This window comes from Oncorhynchus gorbuscha, linkage group LG26 (assembly GCF_021184085.1).
Source record: "Oncorhynchus gorbuscha isolate QuinsamMale2020 ecotype Even-year linkage group LG26, OgorEven_v1.0, whole genome shotgun sequence".
Lineage (NCBI taxonomy): Eukaryota > Metazoa > Chordata > Actinopteri > Salmoniformes > Salmonidae > Oncorhynchus > Oncorhynchus gorbuscha.
In genome coordinates this window covers 26138961-26153206 of record NC_060198.1, presented here as the reverse complement: position 1 = coordinate 26153206, position 14246 = coordinate 26138961, and the positions used below count along the sequence as shown (strand labels likewise).

General features: G+C 40.7%; 1 protein-coding gene across 1 annotated transcript; it reads left to right on the top strand.

The window, feature by feature from the left end:
* Positions 1–5281: 5281 nt before the first annotated feature.
* LOC124015708 lies at positions 5282–10207 on the top strand. Its single transcript, XM_046331118.1, has 8 exons — positions 5282–6588; positions 6815–7011; positions 7141–7340; positions 7469–7568; positions 7661–8023; positions 8695–8851; positions 9185–9312; positions 9523–10207. Exons 1-8 carry the CDS (start codon positions 6036–6038, stop codon positions 9892–9894), a joined length of 2070 nt encoding a protein of 689 aa, XP_046187074.1. The 5' UTR covers positions 5282–6035; the 3' UTR covers positions 9895–10207.
* The last annotated feature ends 4039 nt before the right edge of the window (positions 10208–14246 follow it).

Sequence of the window (14246 nt, the reverse complement as noted above, 5' to 3'; positions counted from 1 at the left end):
CTCTGAGTAGAGCACGACTTGGGAAGCCAGCAGGGGGCACTGTCAGGCTCTAAAGGAGACCTGGTCATCATCAACAGCAAGAAGGAGCGGGTACAGTCTAATATGGATCATCTTAAATCAAAGGTCTCCTCTTACTCCTCTTCTTTATTTTTCTAGGATAGTCATCCGTTGTGTCCTGGGGTAATGAAATAATTGTTTTTGTCTTTTAACATCTTCATCTCTTGAGCATACTATTGTTTTCCATGGACTTTCTTGCAGAGAGATTTGGCAGCATCGGTGGCTCTTCACTTCACAGATTTGTCCTGCCTCGATGCTGAAAAGAGCATATGCAAAATGCCATGTTTTCACTAAATATTGTTATGGGAGTCTAAACCTTTGTATAACAAGCACATTTTCTAAATTAGTATTCTGTTCATTTGGAAATGAGCAAATTGTACACACTTCAAGAATAATGATTTGCCAATGCTCATGTCAGAGATAGATTAAAGTACAATGGCACCACAGATCTAGATTCTACATTTATGGTTGGCACAAAGTACTGTAACATCCAATGAAGGAAAGCATTAAACATACTGAACAAACATATTGTTGCATGTGGCGTTTATATCAGATTTGACTGAGTTACAGTTCATATAATGTTAAAATCAGTAAACCGCTTGCCCACACAACAACATGCTTGTGGTTGTGAGGCGGGTTGGCCGTACTGCCAATTTCTCTAAAATGACGTTGGAGGCAGCTTATGGTAGAGAAATTAACGTTCAATCCTCTGGCAACAGATCTGGTGGATGTTCCTGCATTCAGCATGCCAATTGCACATTCCCTCAACTTGAAACATCTATGGCATTGTGCTGTGTGACACAACTGCCTTTTATTGTCCCCAGCACAAGGTGCACCAAGCTTCTTGATATGCTCGACCTGTAAGGTGGATGGATTATCTAGGCAAAGGAAATTACTCACTAACAGAGATGTAAACAAATTTGAGCACAACATTTGAGAGAAATAAGAATTTTGAGCATATAGAAATTATTTTGGGGCTCAACACTTTACATGTTGCGTTTTTATATTTTTGTTTAGTGTATTTTGTCAACTCTTTCAACCCTGTCAGAGGTTCTTTTTACATTCATCCATTAAAAGCAAAGGGATCAAGTCTGGGGAAACAATTATCTAAATTACATTTCATCTCTGCAGTGTCCAGGCAAATGTTCTGTGAAATTTATGACAACTATTTCAACATTTCAACATTACTGCAACATTACTGCTGAACAATTATAGTCAAATCTCGGTACACTGTTTTTTTTGTGTTTTATTTTATTTTTATTAATGACAAATCAATACAGAAAGTACACGAGGGAACACAAGTATAATATAGATTATAAACAATGGACAATCCAGCTAGGGGGTACAATATCACATTACAATTACACAAGGACCTTAAGGAACATACTTACAATTCTAACAGCTTTTTTGTTAGAACTGTATTTTAAAACAGTTAAATACTCTACTATTTCTTTTTGTAGGGTAAGAAAATGTTTTTCTGTTTGTAAATTTACATTTGTGTATATGAAATTTGGCCAAAAGAATAATGAAATGAATTACATAAATATTTCAGCTTATTTCTATCGTATGTAAAGAATCCAAGCAGTACATCTCTCCACAATAGTGTAAAATCTTCATCAATGTGTTATAAATCTACGGATGTCTTGCCACAGTTTTCTTACATGAAAACAATGCCAAAAAAGATGCAACACTGTTTCTGGGTGGTCATTACAAAAGGAGCAATTTGAGTTGTTTTCCTTCAACTTCTTCATATAGTGGTTGGCAGGATAATATTTATGAATAATTTTAAAGGAAACTTTATTAATTTTGTTAACAAGTAGGTATGTGTGTGGCAACATCCAAACTTTTTTTCTAACAGATATTTTAATAAATCCATTCCAATAAGGCATGACATAAGGTATAGATACAACATCCTGCTGAAACAAGGTTTGTATCGCTCTGTTGTTGAATGGACCAAAAGATAAACAAATGTTTCCTACTGATGAGTCAACAGGGTCAATAGAAGGTAGGCTCTGGGGGTCAGGTCTTGACACATTCCTGAATAACAGAGCAACACCTGGCGTCTAAAACAATTGCAAAATCTTTAGGTGTTACAGGGACCTTGTAAAGTGAAAATAATTCCTTATAACTGAGTAAAAGACCCTCTGCATTTACCAGTTGGCTCACCAATAGGATATTATTTTGGAACCGATATTCTAAAAACAAAGAAGTATTTTTATACACTAGATCCCGATTATTCCATATATCTGTGTGGAGAAAAATTGTGTTTATAAATTAATGGACATGACAAGAGAACCTGCCGATGAAAAGCAGAAAGTATCACTGGAATTTTGTCAATATTATAATTGCAAAACAAGTTAAGGCCACCAAAAGTAGAGAAGACATGATGAGAAATAAAATTCCAGTTAGAAGTGGTTCTTCTTAGGAATTGTTTTATCCAATTAATCTTAAAAGTATTATTTAAAGTAGTTAAGTCCAGAAAATTCAGTCCACCATTCTCATAAATGTTCATTACAACAATTTTCCTAATGGGTACGGTTTCTCCAAATAATGTTGAAAAGCATCTGGTCTATCTCCTTGCTTATTTTACTGTCAAGATATAAAGATAAAGCGCCATATGTTAGTCTAGAGTTAACTTCGGCCTTGGTTATTAGAACTCTACCTTTTAAAGATAAGTCCCTCTGTAGCCATTGATTTAGCTTCTTCTGGGTATTTTTAATAAGAGGGTTAAAATGTAGTAAGCCTCTAGACTTCTGATCCTTTGTAATGGTTATGCCTAAATATGTAAGTTCTTCTTTTACTGGAATACCATAATATGAAGGTGTCACAATCTTTGACAGCTATGAGTTCACATTTATTAATGTTAAGATATAGACCACACTTTGGAAAAGGATTGTATCACATTGATCGATATGGGAATTTGTTTAGTGTCTTAAATAAAAAGTTTATCAGCCAGCTGGCTTATAATAATTTCTTTACCAGCTATTGAAATTCCTTGTACAGGACTATTATTTAAAGAATTTGCAAGAAGTTGGGTGATTAATAAAACCGGTACGGAGAGATAGGACAACCTTGCCGAATTCCCCTCAAATCTAGGTGAGGTGCCATATGTCAATTTGATAGAGCTGTTACCATTTGCATAGAGTGTCTTAATAGCCTTACAGAAAAGATCCCCAAAGCCAAGTCTCTCAAGGGAGTGGAAGAGAAACTGATGCTCTACTGTGTCAAATGCTTTATAAAGATCTAAAAAATATGAAGCTATCCTAAGTTATTAGGCCTGAGTAGTCAAGTATGTCTAATACTAGTCTGACATTGTTAGAAATGTCTGTTCCTCATGAAGCCAGACTGTGTTTCATCAATGATTGCATCCAGGACTTCTTTACTACTTTTTGCAAGTAGTAAGGCTAATATCTTATAGTCATTATATAGAAGACAAATTGGACACCAGTTATTGATGAGCAGCACTTATTGTTTTAGGCTTAGGCTTAACCCCTGACTCATTGTAGGAGGGAGAACATTGTTTTTAATACTCTCTAAAAAAGACTTCAAATAGGAAGGGAGCTACTTGCTCAGAAAATAATTTGTAAAATTCTGATGTAATTCCATCAACACTTGGTGATTTATTGTTCTTTAGATGTTTGATACTGTAATCTCTTCAACTTTGATGGGTTCATCAGCCTGTTTAGATTCTATGTCACTGATAGAGTGAACATTATTCAGTGAGTTAAAAAAACATATCTGTGGATTCCTGACAGTACGTAGAGCTATACAATTTTCTGTAAAAATTGCTACGGTAATTTAGCGATTAATGTTTGGTCATCAGTAATAACACCAATGTTTAACTTATGGATAGTGTTATTTTTAGAGTGACATTTCTCAAGTCTAAAGAAATAGGATGAATTCTGTTCTCCCTCAATCCATTTTTCCCAGATCTAATAAAGGCTCCTTCTGCTTTTAATTTATATATATTATCCAGTTTATTTTGTAACTCAATTAGTTCCATCTTCTCCTCCCCCGATAGGCCGGCTGGGGACCTCTGAGAAAGGGAAGTTATCTTAATGATCACCTTTTCCTCCTCTGCTCTTCTGGTCTTAGCAAGATTACTACCATATTTAAGGTATTTGGACACCTCAAATTTAAAGAGCTCCCAGTTCTTGCAACAAGATTTTTCTTCACAAGCCCTTTCCCAAAAGTGTGAGAGCAGATTTTTAACCTCAAATTGAACTAAATCATTATTTAATAATGAAATATTTAGCTTCCAGTAGGATGCTCTACCAAGGTTCATATCAGGGGTAAATATTTTAATCTCAATGTAAATGGCCCTATGGTCTGTGAGGGGAGTAGTACAAATATTTGTAGTAACACACTCACTATCAACACATTTGGATATAAGCCAAAAATCTATTCTGGATTGTCTTGAACCTGTTTTGTTACTCCAAGTGAATGATCTGTCGGCCGGAAACCTCTCGCTCCATATATCAGTAAGATCAAACTTTTCCATAAAAAGTATTAAACCCAAATTCTGATTGGTTGGTCTACCTGGGGGTCATCTATCAGTTTAATTATCTATAGTCATGTTAAAGTCCCCTCCTATCAATAATCACGAATTGGGAAATTTAGATAACCAATGAAGTATATGTTTCTCTATAGATTCAAGTAACTCCTCATTCTCATGTTTGGTGTTGTACCCGTAGAAGTTTACAGTAATGAGCATAATGTCATTGTAACTGATCACAAGACAATTAAAAAGTGACCAAAGGGGTCACATTCCAAGTGTAGAATATTACCACCAAAGGTATTTTCCATTGTAGTGACACCAAACCAAGGGTTATTGTAGTAAGAGAGACTAAAAACCCTCTTTAGTGTAATCAGGAACTATTCTGAGAAATAAAATACAAATTAATCATTTAAATAAAAGGGTACCTACTTTTAAGTGCATATGAAAACTGAACATGAAGAAAATGAATAAAAAATGTTTTACATGTTCCTAAGACTTTTTTGGAAATGAGTATTAATAACTAAATAGAACAATAACCGTGTAAAGTCAGAGCAGACCTGTATGCCCTTTAAAACAGTATCTTAGTTATTTATTGCATACATAAAAAATAAATACAGCTTTCAATCTTCGTAAGTTTGTAAAGAAAATAGGACTTCCGGTCATACAAGAACAAACTAATAAATTGAAGTACCTGAGTATTCCTGAAAAATAGTCACCTGATGCTTGTTAGGTAAACAACATAAGAAAAATGAGAATACCATGGCTGAAATCTCTGTATGGCTTCACACCATTCTCTTCTGACGCTTGCTGCCTCTTGCCGATGACGTTTTATTTAGGGGACGATAGCTAGCTAGAATCGATAGCTAGCTAGCTAGAACGCTTCAAAAATTTATGTATTAATGTTTTACTTTGGTTTAAAGTCCCAATCCCGCGTAGACTTCAAGTATTTTTTCGATAATTTGCTGTGAAATGTTGGTGACGTTAACTAGTTGAATTAATCTGTTAATTTTACAGCGATAGCTTGTAGGAAATGATTAGCTAGCTAGAGCCTGTTTTGTTGCTAGCTATAATAATGGGGACAACAACAGGAAAAGGGGATACCTAGTCAGTTGCAAAACTGAATGTATTCACCAGTCTAACGCATAATATGGTAGTAATGTTACTAGCTTAGCTAGCTATGTTGACATTGGTTTTTGGGTTGCCAAGATATCTGTAGTTTTAGGGTGAAGAGCTAATATGATTGTTCTTAGTAAAATTCATATTACTCAGTGTGTATCTCTAGTTGACGCTCCAAGTGAGAGAGGCTTAGAGATGTGGTCATATCAATCAGAGAGGAAGAACTTAAGCAATAACTTATACTAGAGAATCTTTGGCAATACCAAGGTTTGGTGGCTTTTGAATAGACTAGCTACATATCATCTCATAGAGCCTGAAGTTGGTGTCTAAAGTCACAGAGACATCCAGGGAGAGCTGTGCCAAGATGGATATCCAGTTGTCCATCAGCTTCCTGAGGGACAGACTGGGCGGGGCCATTGAGGAGGCAGTGCGTACAGCAGTGGAGTCTGTGCTGTGTGAGACTGTGCGTCTGTTAACCGGGCTCCAAGGGGACCAGCAGCAGGGACTCTCCTCATTGACCCAGAGGGACCAGGACACCCTGGGACTGAAGCAGAGGTTAGAGGCCCCCAGTGGGGGTGACTGGAGGGTGCAGGCTGGGTCTTCAGAGGCATTCTGTAACACAGGACCGAGGGGGGGTGGTGGGCGTGGCAACATTAAGAATCCAATGGGTCAGACCACTTGCTCAACCTCCCAAGCATCACAAAGGACCACCGTGGAGCCCCATCCCCAGGAGGTGGTGGAGGACTGTGCTGGACTGCCTGACCCATTTGACCTTGTGTCGGCTGGGCCAGTGATGGTGGACTTTGAGGAGGGTCAGGGCATGGGGATCCCAGAGGAGTGGGAGCTGATGAACAGAGTGTACAAGACTGAGCACAATGAAGACATGGCCCTTATTGACGGGGGCGGTGCCACTCACTGTAAGTCCTGACTCAATGTAGTGAAAGAATGCCTAAGTGAGAGAGCCTCTCTTGATATCGTGACTTGCAGTGTACTGAATGTAGCCTCGCAAGCTGCCTGATATCGCGAGCTTACATGAATGGTATATCCGTACAGCGAACCATTCATGTCAGTTTGCGAGATCAGGCGGCTTGCTAGGCTACTTCTCATGCTCTTCCTCATTGTCTCCTCTCTGCTAATGTTCAGTTGCAGATGACCACAGGCTGCATGAAGGAGACCTGAGGACTGTGGCTGTGTCCGTGGAGGGAGAGATGGCTGCCAAGCCCCAGGATGCATTGCACCCCTGCTTCAGCCCAGCCAACATCAAAACAGAGCGGCCTGATATGGAGAGATGCTGCATGGCTGAGGAGGCCCTTGCTCTGCCTCTGCCTCATCCTGCCAATGTGAGTAAAGCACATCTACTCAGTCCTCGATCGCCGACCTCACAATCTCATAAAACATATTAGGCGCTAAATGTTAATTGACATAATCTGATCCTCAGTCCTTAACTTATCTAAAACTGTCATTCTCAGAGTGGTGTGGAGGCCGGTGAGTTTGGGCAGGAGCAGGTGGAGGCTGGTCCACAGGACTTTGTAGGTCGCCTGCGCCTGTGGCTGGAGCAGATGTGTCCTGAGGTGGTGCGGGAGTACGAGAGGGAGGGCTGTCTGTGTGAGCTGTCCCGCAGAAAGCTCATAAAGTTCTCCGTGTCCTTCATCGTGGAGGAGTTTGGATTGTGAGGAGCTGATTGTATGTGTGTTTGGGATGAGAAGGGAAGGGACTGAGAAATCTGAGATTTTTCTCTTCTATTTAGACTCAATGTTTTGTAAGTGTTTCTGACGTTTAATCTCCTGTCCTCTGCAGCTACCCTACCTCTGCTCAGAAGACAATGCTGGCAGAGCACATAGTGGAACTCTTCCCAGGACTCAGACTCTGTGCACCTTCTGCTGGCATCAATGGCATCGTGAGTTCAATTGATTAGTAGTGTAGGATTCACATAATTCTCACTTACTGAACAGACAATTATGTCTTTTCATTTTCTCTCTCTCTGTGTAGGAACACTTGTACGACCCTTTGTCCCGTACGGGTTACATTGAGACGCGCCTGCGCAACTCTCGACGCACCCTTGAAGACCACAAGAAGAAGTATGTGCTGAAGAGGCGTCGGCCAGAACCAGGTCTGTTGGACCCCGCTGGACCTCGATCGGGACCTGGGCTCCTGGAGAGCCAGTCCAGTGAGGAGACGCAGAGGTGGGTGGAGCTGATGAAGAAAACCAGGCCCCTGACCAGGAATCTGCCTGCCATACACGGTGCTATGGACCTCACATTCAACGCACGCAGGAGGTGGATCAGCAACACGCGGCCTAGTATGAGGGCTGTGTTGGCTGAGTACCCACGTTTTCTTGATGTACCCGCCACGGTGAGTCCAGTCTTCATGGAGAAAGCCACTGATGCTCACTTGACTAGAAAGGCCACAGATAGACTTGTAATTAGGTTTATCCCATGTCATTTCAGCCAGGTATGACACCCACCATCTCAAATTGTTATGAATTTGTTTCTGAAGTTAGAGACTGATAAGGTTAGCATTCCCGCAACATTATTTTAATGATATATAATTCAATCTCTGAGAAATTAAGCTGATTGATTTCGCCCAAAATGGCCCGTTTTTCATTTATAGGATTCATATATTTCTGAAATATTATAATACCTAACATCCAATTTGAACCAAACTTTTTTACTAACAATGAGGTAAGATACTGTATGAGGAATCAAGGAAGTGGTCAAAAGCTGGCCACTTGAGTATTCCTTTGGATTCCTCATGTCTATTTATTGATTATGATATGAGTTCTATAAATTCAAATGGCCTATTTGGATGCAATCAATTAGCTTAATTTCTCAGACGATAAAATCTATATTTTTAAACTAGAATATTTGTGGAATTGATTGTTGTACCAGTTTCCAAACAACAAACGATTTCAGAACAATTTGAGTCGGTGGGTGTAAAAAAAATCCTCTTGTGCTTTTTGAAGTGGAACAACCCATTGGTGACTACGTGTTTTATTGGGATCTGAAAGGTGTTTCTTTGTTCAGATTGACTTGGAGTTTGAGAGGATGTTCCCAGGTAAAGGCCACTCTTTCCTTGCCCAGTGGTCGTCTTTCGTGTTGCCCAGGTTGTACCAGATCGCAGAGTGCGAAAAACACCCAGACATCTCAGCACTTCTCCAACTGGCTGCCACACAGCAAGGAGGTCAGAGGTTAACTACAATGAACAAAAATATAAACGCAACATGTAAAGTGTTGGTCCCATGTTTCATGAAATATACAATCTCAGAAATTGTCCATATGCACAAAATGTTTATTTCTCAGTAAAAAACGTTGAAATTGTTGCATGTTGCGTTTATTTTTTTGTTCAGTATACATGCAATAGACACTTTACAGTTAACCTCCTAATAAACCATTGACAGACTGACTGAAAATGATCTGTATGATTTACTCAGGGGTCAGAGTACATTGCTGTGTTTTGTTTTGAGTTGTTTTATGCCAAGTTTCACATATTTGTTCCCCTCCGATTCCTCTGCAGACTCCTACACCCTGACTATGCTGAAGGTCCTGATCTATGTACTACCACCAACAAACACCAGTAGAGCCTCCTTACCCTCCAGGAACAGTGTCAGGCAGGCCATTCGGTATCTGGTGGACATTGTACCGGTGAGCAACAGTTTACATTTTTTTTTTATACTTCCTGATCAGAGTAATAAACTCAGACATTTCCTCATTGCCATATAGAGTAACAGTTTGTGAACTAGTGGAGTTTTAGAAGGAAATTGTTGGCAACTTTAGAAGGGTAACAATTACTTTTCGAAGGAATGTAATTGAAGAACCCCCTTGAAAGACCTTTCCTCCTTTGTTCCTCTACAGATGGACACCGAGGTGTCCTCCTTATTCTGTGACCCTACCTCCTTGGAGGGCCCAGAGTCTGCCTCCCACGCTCAGCCCTACATAGTGAGCATGGGGCCCCTGGAGGCCCCTGGCCGGCAGCTTTGCATCGTGTTCCCCATTGATAGGATGGCAATCCCCCTGCCTCAGGAGGGCCTGAGCAATGCACTGGACAAGCTTTTCAAGCTTCTGCGTGTGTTTCAACAGGGGTACCCAGATCAGCTAGCCTCCCTGTATAGCTTCCTTGAGCACCTCTATGGGCTGGAGATGACCCCACGAGATAACCATGACTCCCCCAGTGGCAAGGGATCAAAAGTGCTTGAACTTTTATCACGGCTCCACATGCCCTCCTGACAGAAGGCGTAGGTCTACACATGAATTTAATTCGCCCCACAGACTTAACTTTTCCTTTATATTTTTTTTGTATTGCAATGTTATCATAGCCATCCTTTACAGAACATGTCCTTTACTATGTTCTGAATTTTCCCCAAAATAAAAAGTATGTCAGAATGAACTAAACAATGCTGATGGAACACTGGTGTGTTATACAGTACCAGTCAAAAGTTTGGACACTTACTTATTCAAGGGTTTTTTGGTATTTTTACTATTTTCTACATTGTAGAATAATAGTGAAGACAAACTATGAAATAAAATATGGAATCGTGTAGTAACCAAAAAAGTGTTAAAAAAATATATATATATGAGATTCTTCAAAGTAGCCACCCTTTGCCTTGACAGCTTTGCACACACTTGGCATTCTTTCATGAGGTTGTCACCTGGAATGCATTTCAATTAACATGTGTGCCCTGTTAATTTAAGGAATTTATTTCCTTAATGCGTTTGAGCCAATCAATTGTGTTGTGACAAGGTAGGGGTGGTATACAGAAGGTAGCCCTATTTTGTAAAAGACCAAGTTAATATTATGGCAAGAATTGCTCAAATAAACAAAGAGAAATGACAGTCCATCATTACTTTAAGACATGAAGGTCAGTCAATCTGGAAAGTTTCAAAAACTGGAAGCTTCTTCAAGTGCAGTCGCAAAAACCAAGTTCTATGATGAAACTGGCTCTCATGATGACCGCCACAGGAAAGGACGTTTCACATCCTTATTTACACTACCGTTCAAAAGTTTGAGGGTCACTTAGAAATGTCCTTGTTTTTGAAAGAAAAACACTTTTTTTTTGGTCCATTTTTAAAATAACATCAAATTGATCGGAAATACAGTGTAGACATTGTTAATGTTGTAAATGAGATGCCCCGGTGCACAACTGAGCAAGAGGACAAGTACATTAGTGTCTAGTTTGAGAAACAGACACCTCAACTGGCAGCTTCATTAAATAGTACGTTAAAAACACCAGTCAACATCAACAGTGAAGAGGCGACTCCAGGATGCTTGCCTTCTAGGCAGAGTTGCAAAGAAAAAGCCATATCTCAGACTGGCCAATAATAAGAAAAGATGGGCAAAAAAACACATACTGGACAGGAAGCTTGGGAAAAAGTGTTATGGACAGACAAATCTAAGTTTGAGGTGTTCAGATCACAAAGAAGAACGTGAGATGCAGAAAATATGCTGGAGGAGTGCTTGACGCCATCTGTCAAGCATGGTGGAGGTAATGTGATTGTCTGGGGTGCTTTGGTGGTTGTGAAGTGGGAGATTTCTAAAGGGTAAAAGAGATCTTGAAGAAGAAAGGCTATCACTCCATTTTGCAACGCCATGCCATACTCTGTGGACGGCACTCAATTGGAGCAAATTTCTTCCTATGACAGGACAATGACCCAAAGCACAGCTCCAAACTATGCAAGAACTATTTAGGGAAGCAGTCAGCTGGTATTATGTCTATAATGGAGTGTCCGGCACAGTCACTGGATCTCAACCCTATTGAGCTGTTGTGGGAGCAGCTTGACCGTACGGTACGTAAGAAGTGCCCATCAAGCCAATCCAACTTGTGGGAGGTGCTTCAGGGAGCATGGGGTGAAATCTCTTCAGATTACCTCAACAAATTGACAGCTAGAATGCCAGAGGTCTGCAAGACTGTAATTGCTGCAAATGGAGGATTCTTTGAAGGAAAATAGTAAAAAGAAAGTCAAATCCTTGAGTGTGTAGGTGTGTCTTAACTTTTGACTGGTACTGTATATTCACTGCATTTCTCATTGACAATGAAAATACTTGCATAAAACTAACATCTTGTATGAATTTTCTGTGTGGGGAAACTATACCGTATTTTGTACTTTGGGATACCTTTTCAGTTTTTGCACAATTGTTTTAGTATTTAACTTGCTCATGATACTGTTGTTTTTTTAAATAAAAAAATATGAATGTTTTCACTGTCCACTATTTTCATGTGAAATATGGGTGAGGCATGTAATGGCATAATTTTCTGTCTTGTCAACACATTTATGTAATGCATGACCAAGTGATATGTTCTTTAGAGACTATGTTCAATCGGTGGCAGCAGTCGGATAAAATGGCCCGGTTTGAACATGCCTATGGGCCATCACTTCACCAGGCGAAGCCAGTGAGGGAGGAGTGGCAAGCTCAAATCGAACAAGAATCTGCGCCACTCCCTTACGTGGTCAAAAAAAATTGAATTTTCAAACGAGTTCTCAAAGCAATCACTTTTGCAAGTGAAAACAGAATCCTACTCATTACTCCACATGCTAACTTAAGTCACTTTTGTTTTGAGCCGACTTATACTATACAAAAATAAAACGCAACATGTAGGTTTCATGGGCTGAAATAAAAATATCCCAGAATTTACCATGTGCACAAAAAGCTGATCTCAAATTTTGTGCACAAATTTGTTTACATCCCTCAAATCAAATTTTATTGGTCACATACACATGGTTAGCATTTAACGCGAGTGTAGAGAAATGCTTGTGCTACTAGTTCCGACTATGCAGTAAAATGTAACAAGTAATCTAACAAATTCCCAACAGCTACCTTATACACATACATGTAAATGGATAAATAAGAATATGTACATATAAATATATGGATGAGGGATGGCGTGCGGCATAGGCAAGATGCAGTGTAGAATAAAGAATATACATATGCAGTGAGTAATGTAGGATATGTAAACATTATTAAAGTGGCGTTATTTAATGTGACTAGGGATACCTTTGATGTACCTGCACTGACCTCGCCTTCTGGATGATAGCGGGGGAACAGGCAGTGGCTCGGGTGGTTGTCCTTGATCTTTTTGGCCTTCCTGTGACATCGGGTGCTGTAGGTGTCCTGGAGGGTAGTTTGCCCCCGGTGATGCGTTGTGCAGACCGCACTACCCTCTGGAGAGCCTTGCGGTTGAGGGCGGTGCAAGTGCCGTACCAGGCAGTGATACAGCCCGACAGGATGCTCTTGATTGTGCATCTGTAAAAGTTTGAGTGTTTTAGATGACAAGACAAATTTCTTCAGCCTCCTGAGGTTGAAGAGGCGCTGTTGGGCCTTCTTCACCACGCTGTCTGTGTGGGTGGACCATTTCAGTTTGTCCGTGATGTGTATGCCGAGGAACTTAACTCCCTCTACTCTACTGTTTCCTGAAGTCCACTACCATCTCCTTTGTTTTGTTAACGTTGAGTGAGAGGTTATTTTCCTGACACCACACTCCGAGCGCCCTCATCTCCCTGTAGGCTGTCTCGTCATTGTTGGTAATCAGGCCTACCACTGTAGTGTTATCTGCAAACTTGATGATTGAGTTGGAAGCGTGCATGGCCACAAAGTCATGGGTGAACAGGGAGTACAGGAGAGGGCTGGGAACTCACCCTCGTGGGGCCCCAGTGTTGAGGATCAGCGGGGTGGAGATGTTGTTTTCAATCTTCACCACCTGGGAGTGGTCCGTCAAAGTCCAGGACCCAGTTGCACAGGGCGGGGTCGAGACCCTAATGATGAGTTTGGAAGGGTACTATGGTGTTAAATGCTGATATGTAGTCAATGAACAGCATTCGTACATAGGTATTTCTCTTGTCCAGATGGGATAGGGCAGTGTGATGGCGATTGCATCGTCAGTGAACCTGTTGGGGCGGTAAGCAAATTGGAGTGAGTCTAGGTTATCAGGTAGGGTGGAGGTGATATGTTCCTTGACTAGTCTCTCAAAGCACTTCATGATGACGGAAGTGAGTGCTACAGGGTGATAGTTGTTTAGCTCAGTTACCTTAGCTTTCTTGGGAACAGGGACAATGGAGCCATCCTGAAGCAAGTGGGGACAACAGACTGGGATAGGGATTTGTTGAACATGTCAAACACACCTGCCAGCTAGTCTGCGCATGCCCTGAGGACGCGGCTGGGGATGTCGTCTGGGCTAGCAGCCTTGCGAGGGTTAACACGTTTAAATGTTTTACTCACATTGGCCACGTAGAAGGAGAGCCCACAGGCTTTGGTCGAGGGCTGTGTCAGTGGCACTGTATTGTCCTCAAAACAAGCAAAGAAGTTGTTTAATTTGTCTGGGAGCAAGATGTCGGTATCTGCGACAGGGCTGGTTCTTTTTGTAATCCATGATTGACTGTAGTCTCGTGTTTGAGTCGTTGAATTGCGACTCTCTATACTGAACCTTTGCTTGTTTGATTGCCTTGTGGAGGGAATAGCTGCACTGTTTGTGTTTGGTCGTGTTTCCGGTCACCTTGCGGTCGTGTTTCCGGTCAGCTTTTATATCCAATAGTTCTTCCCGGCTGTATGTAAAAACACTTCAGATTATCTGGGCTAACAATGTAAG

Bases quoted from the DNA above. Each gene is read 5' to 3' on its own strand.
- LOC124015708 (XM_046331118.1), top strand. From the start codon at position 6,036: ATGGATATCCAGTTGTCCATCAGCTTCCTGAGGGACAGACTGGGCGGG. The intron at 6,589-6,814 runs GTAAGTCCTGAC...GCTAATGTTCAG, and splicing joins CGGGGGCGGTGCCACTCACT to TTGCAGATGACCACAGGCTG. The intron at 9,313-9,522 runs GTGAGCAACAGT...GTTCCTCTACAG, and splicing joins ATCTGGTGGACATTGTACCG to ATGGACACCGAGGTGTCCTC.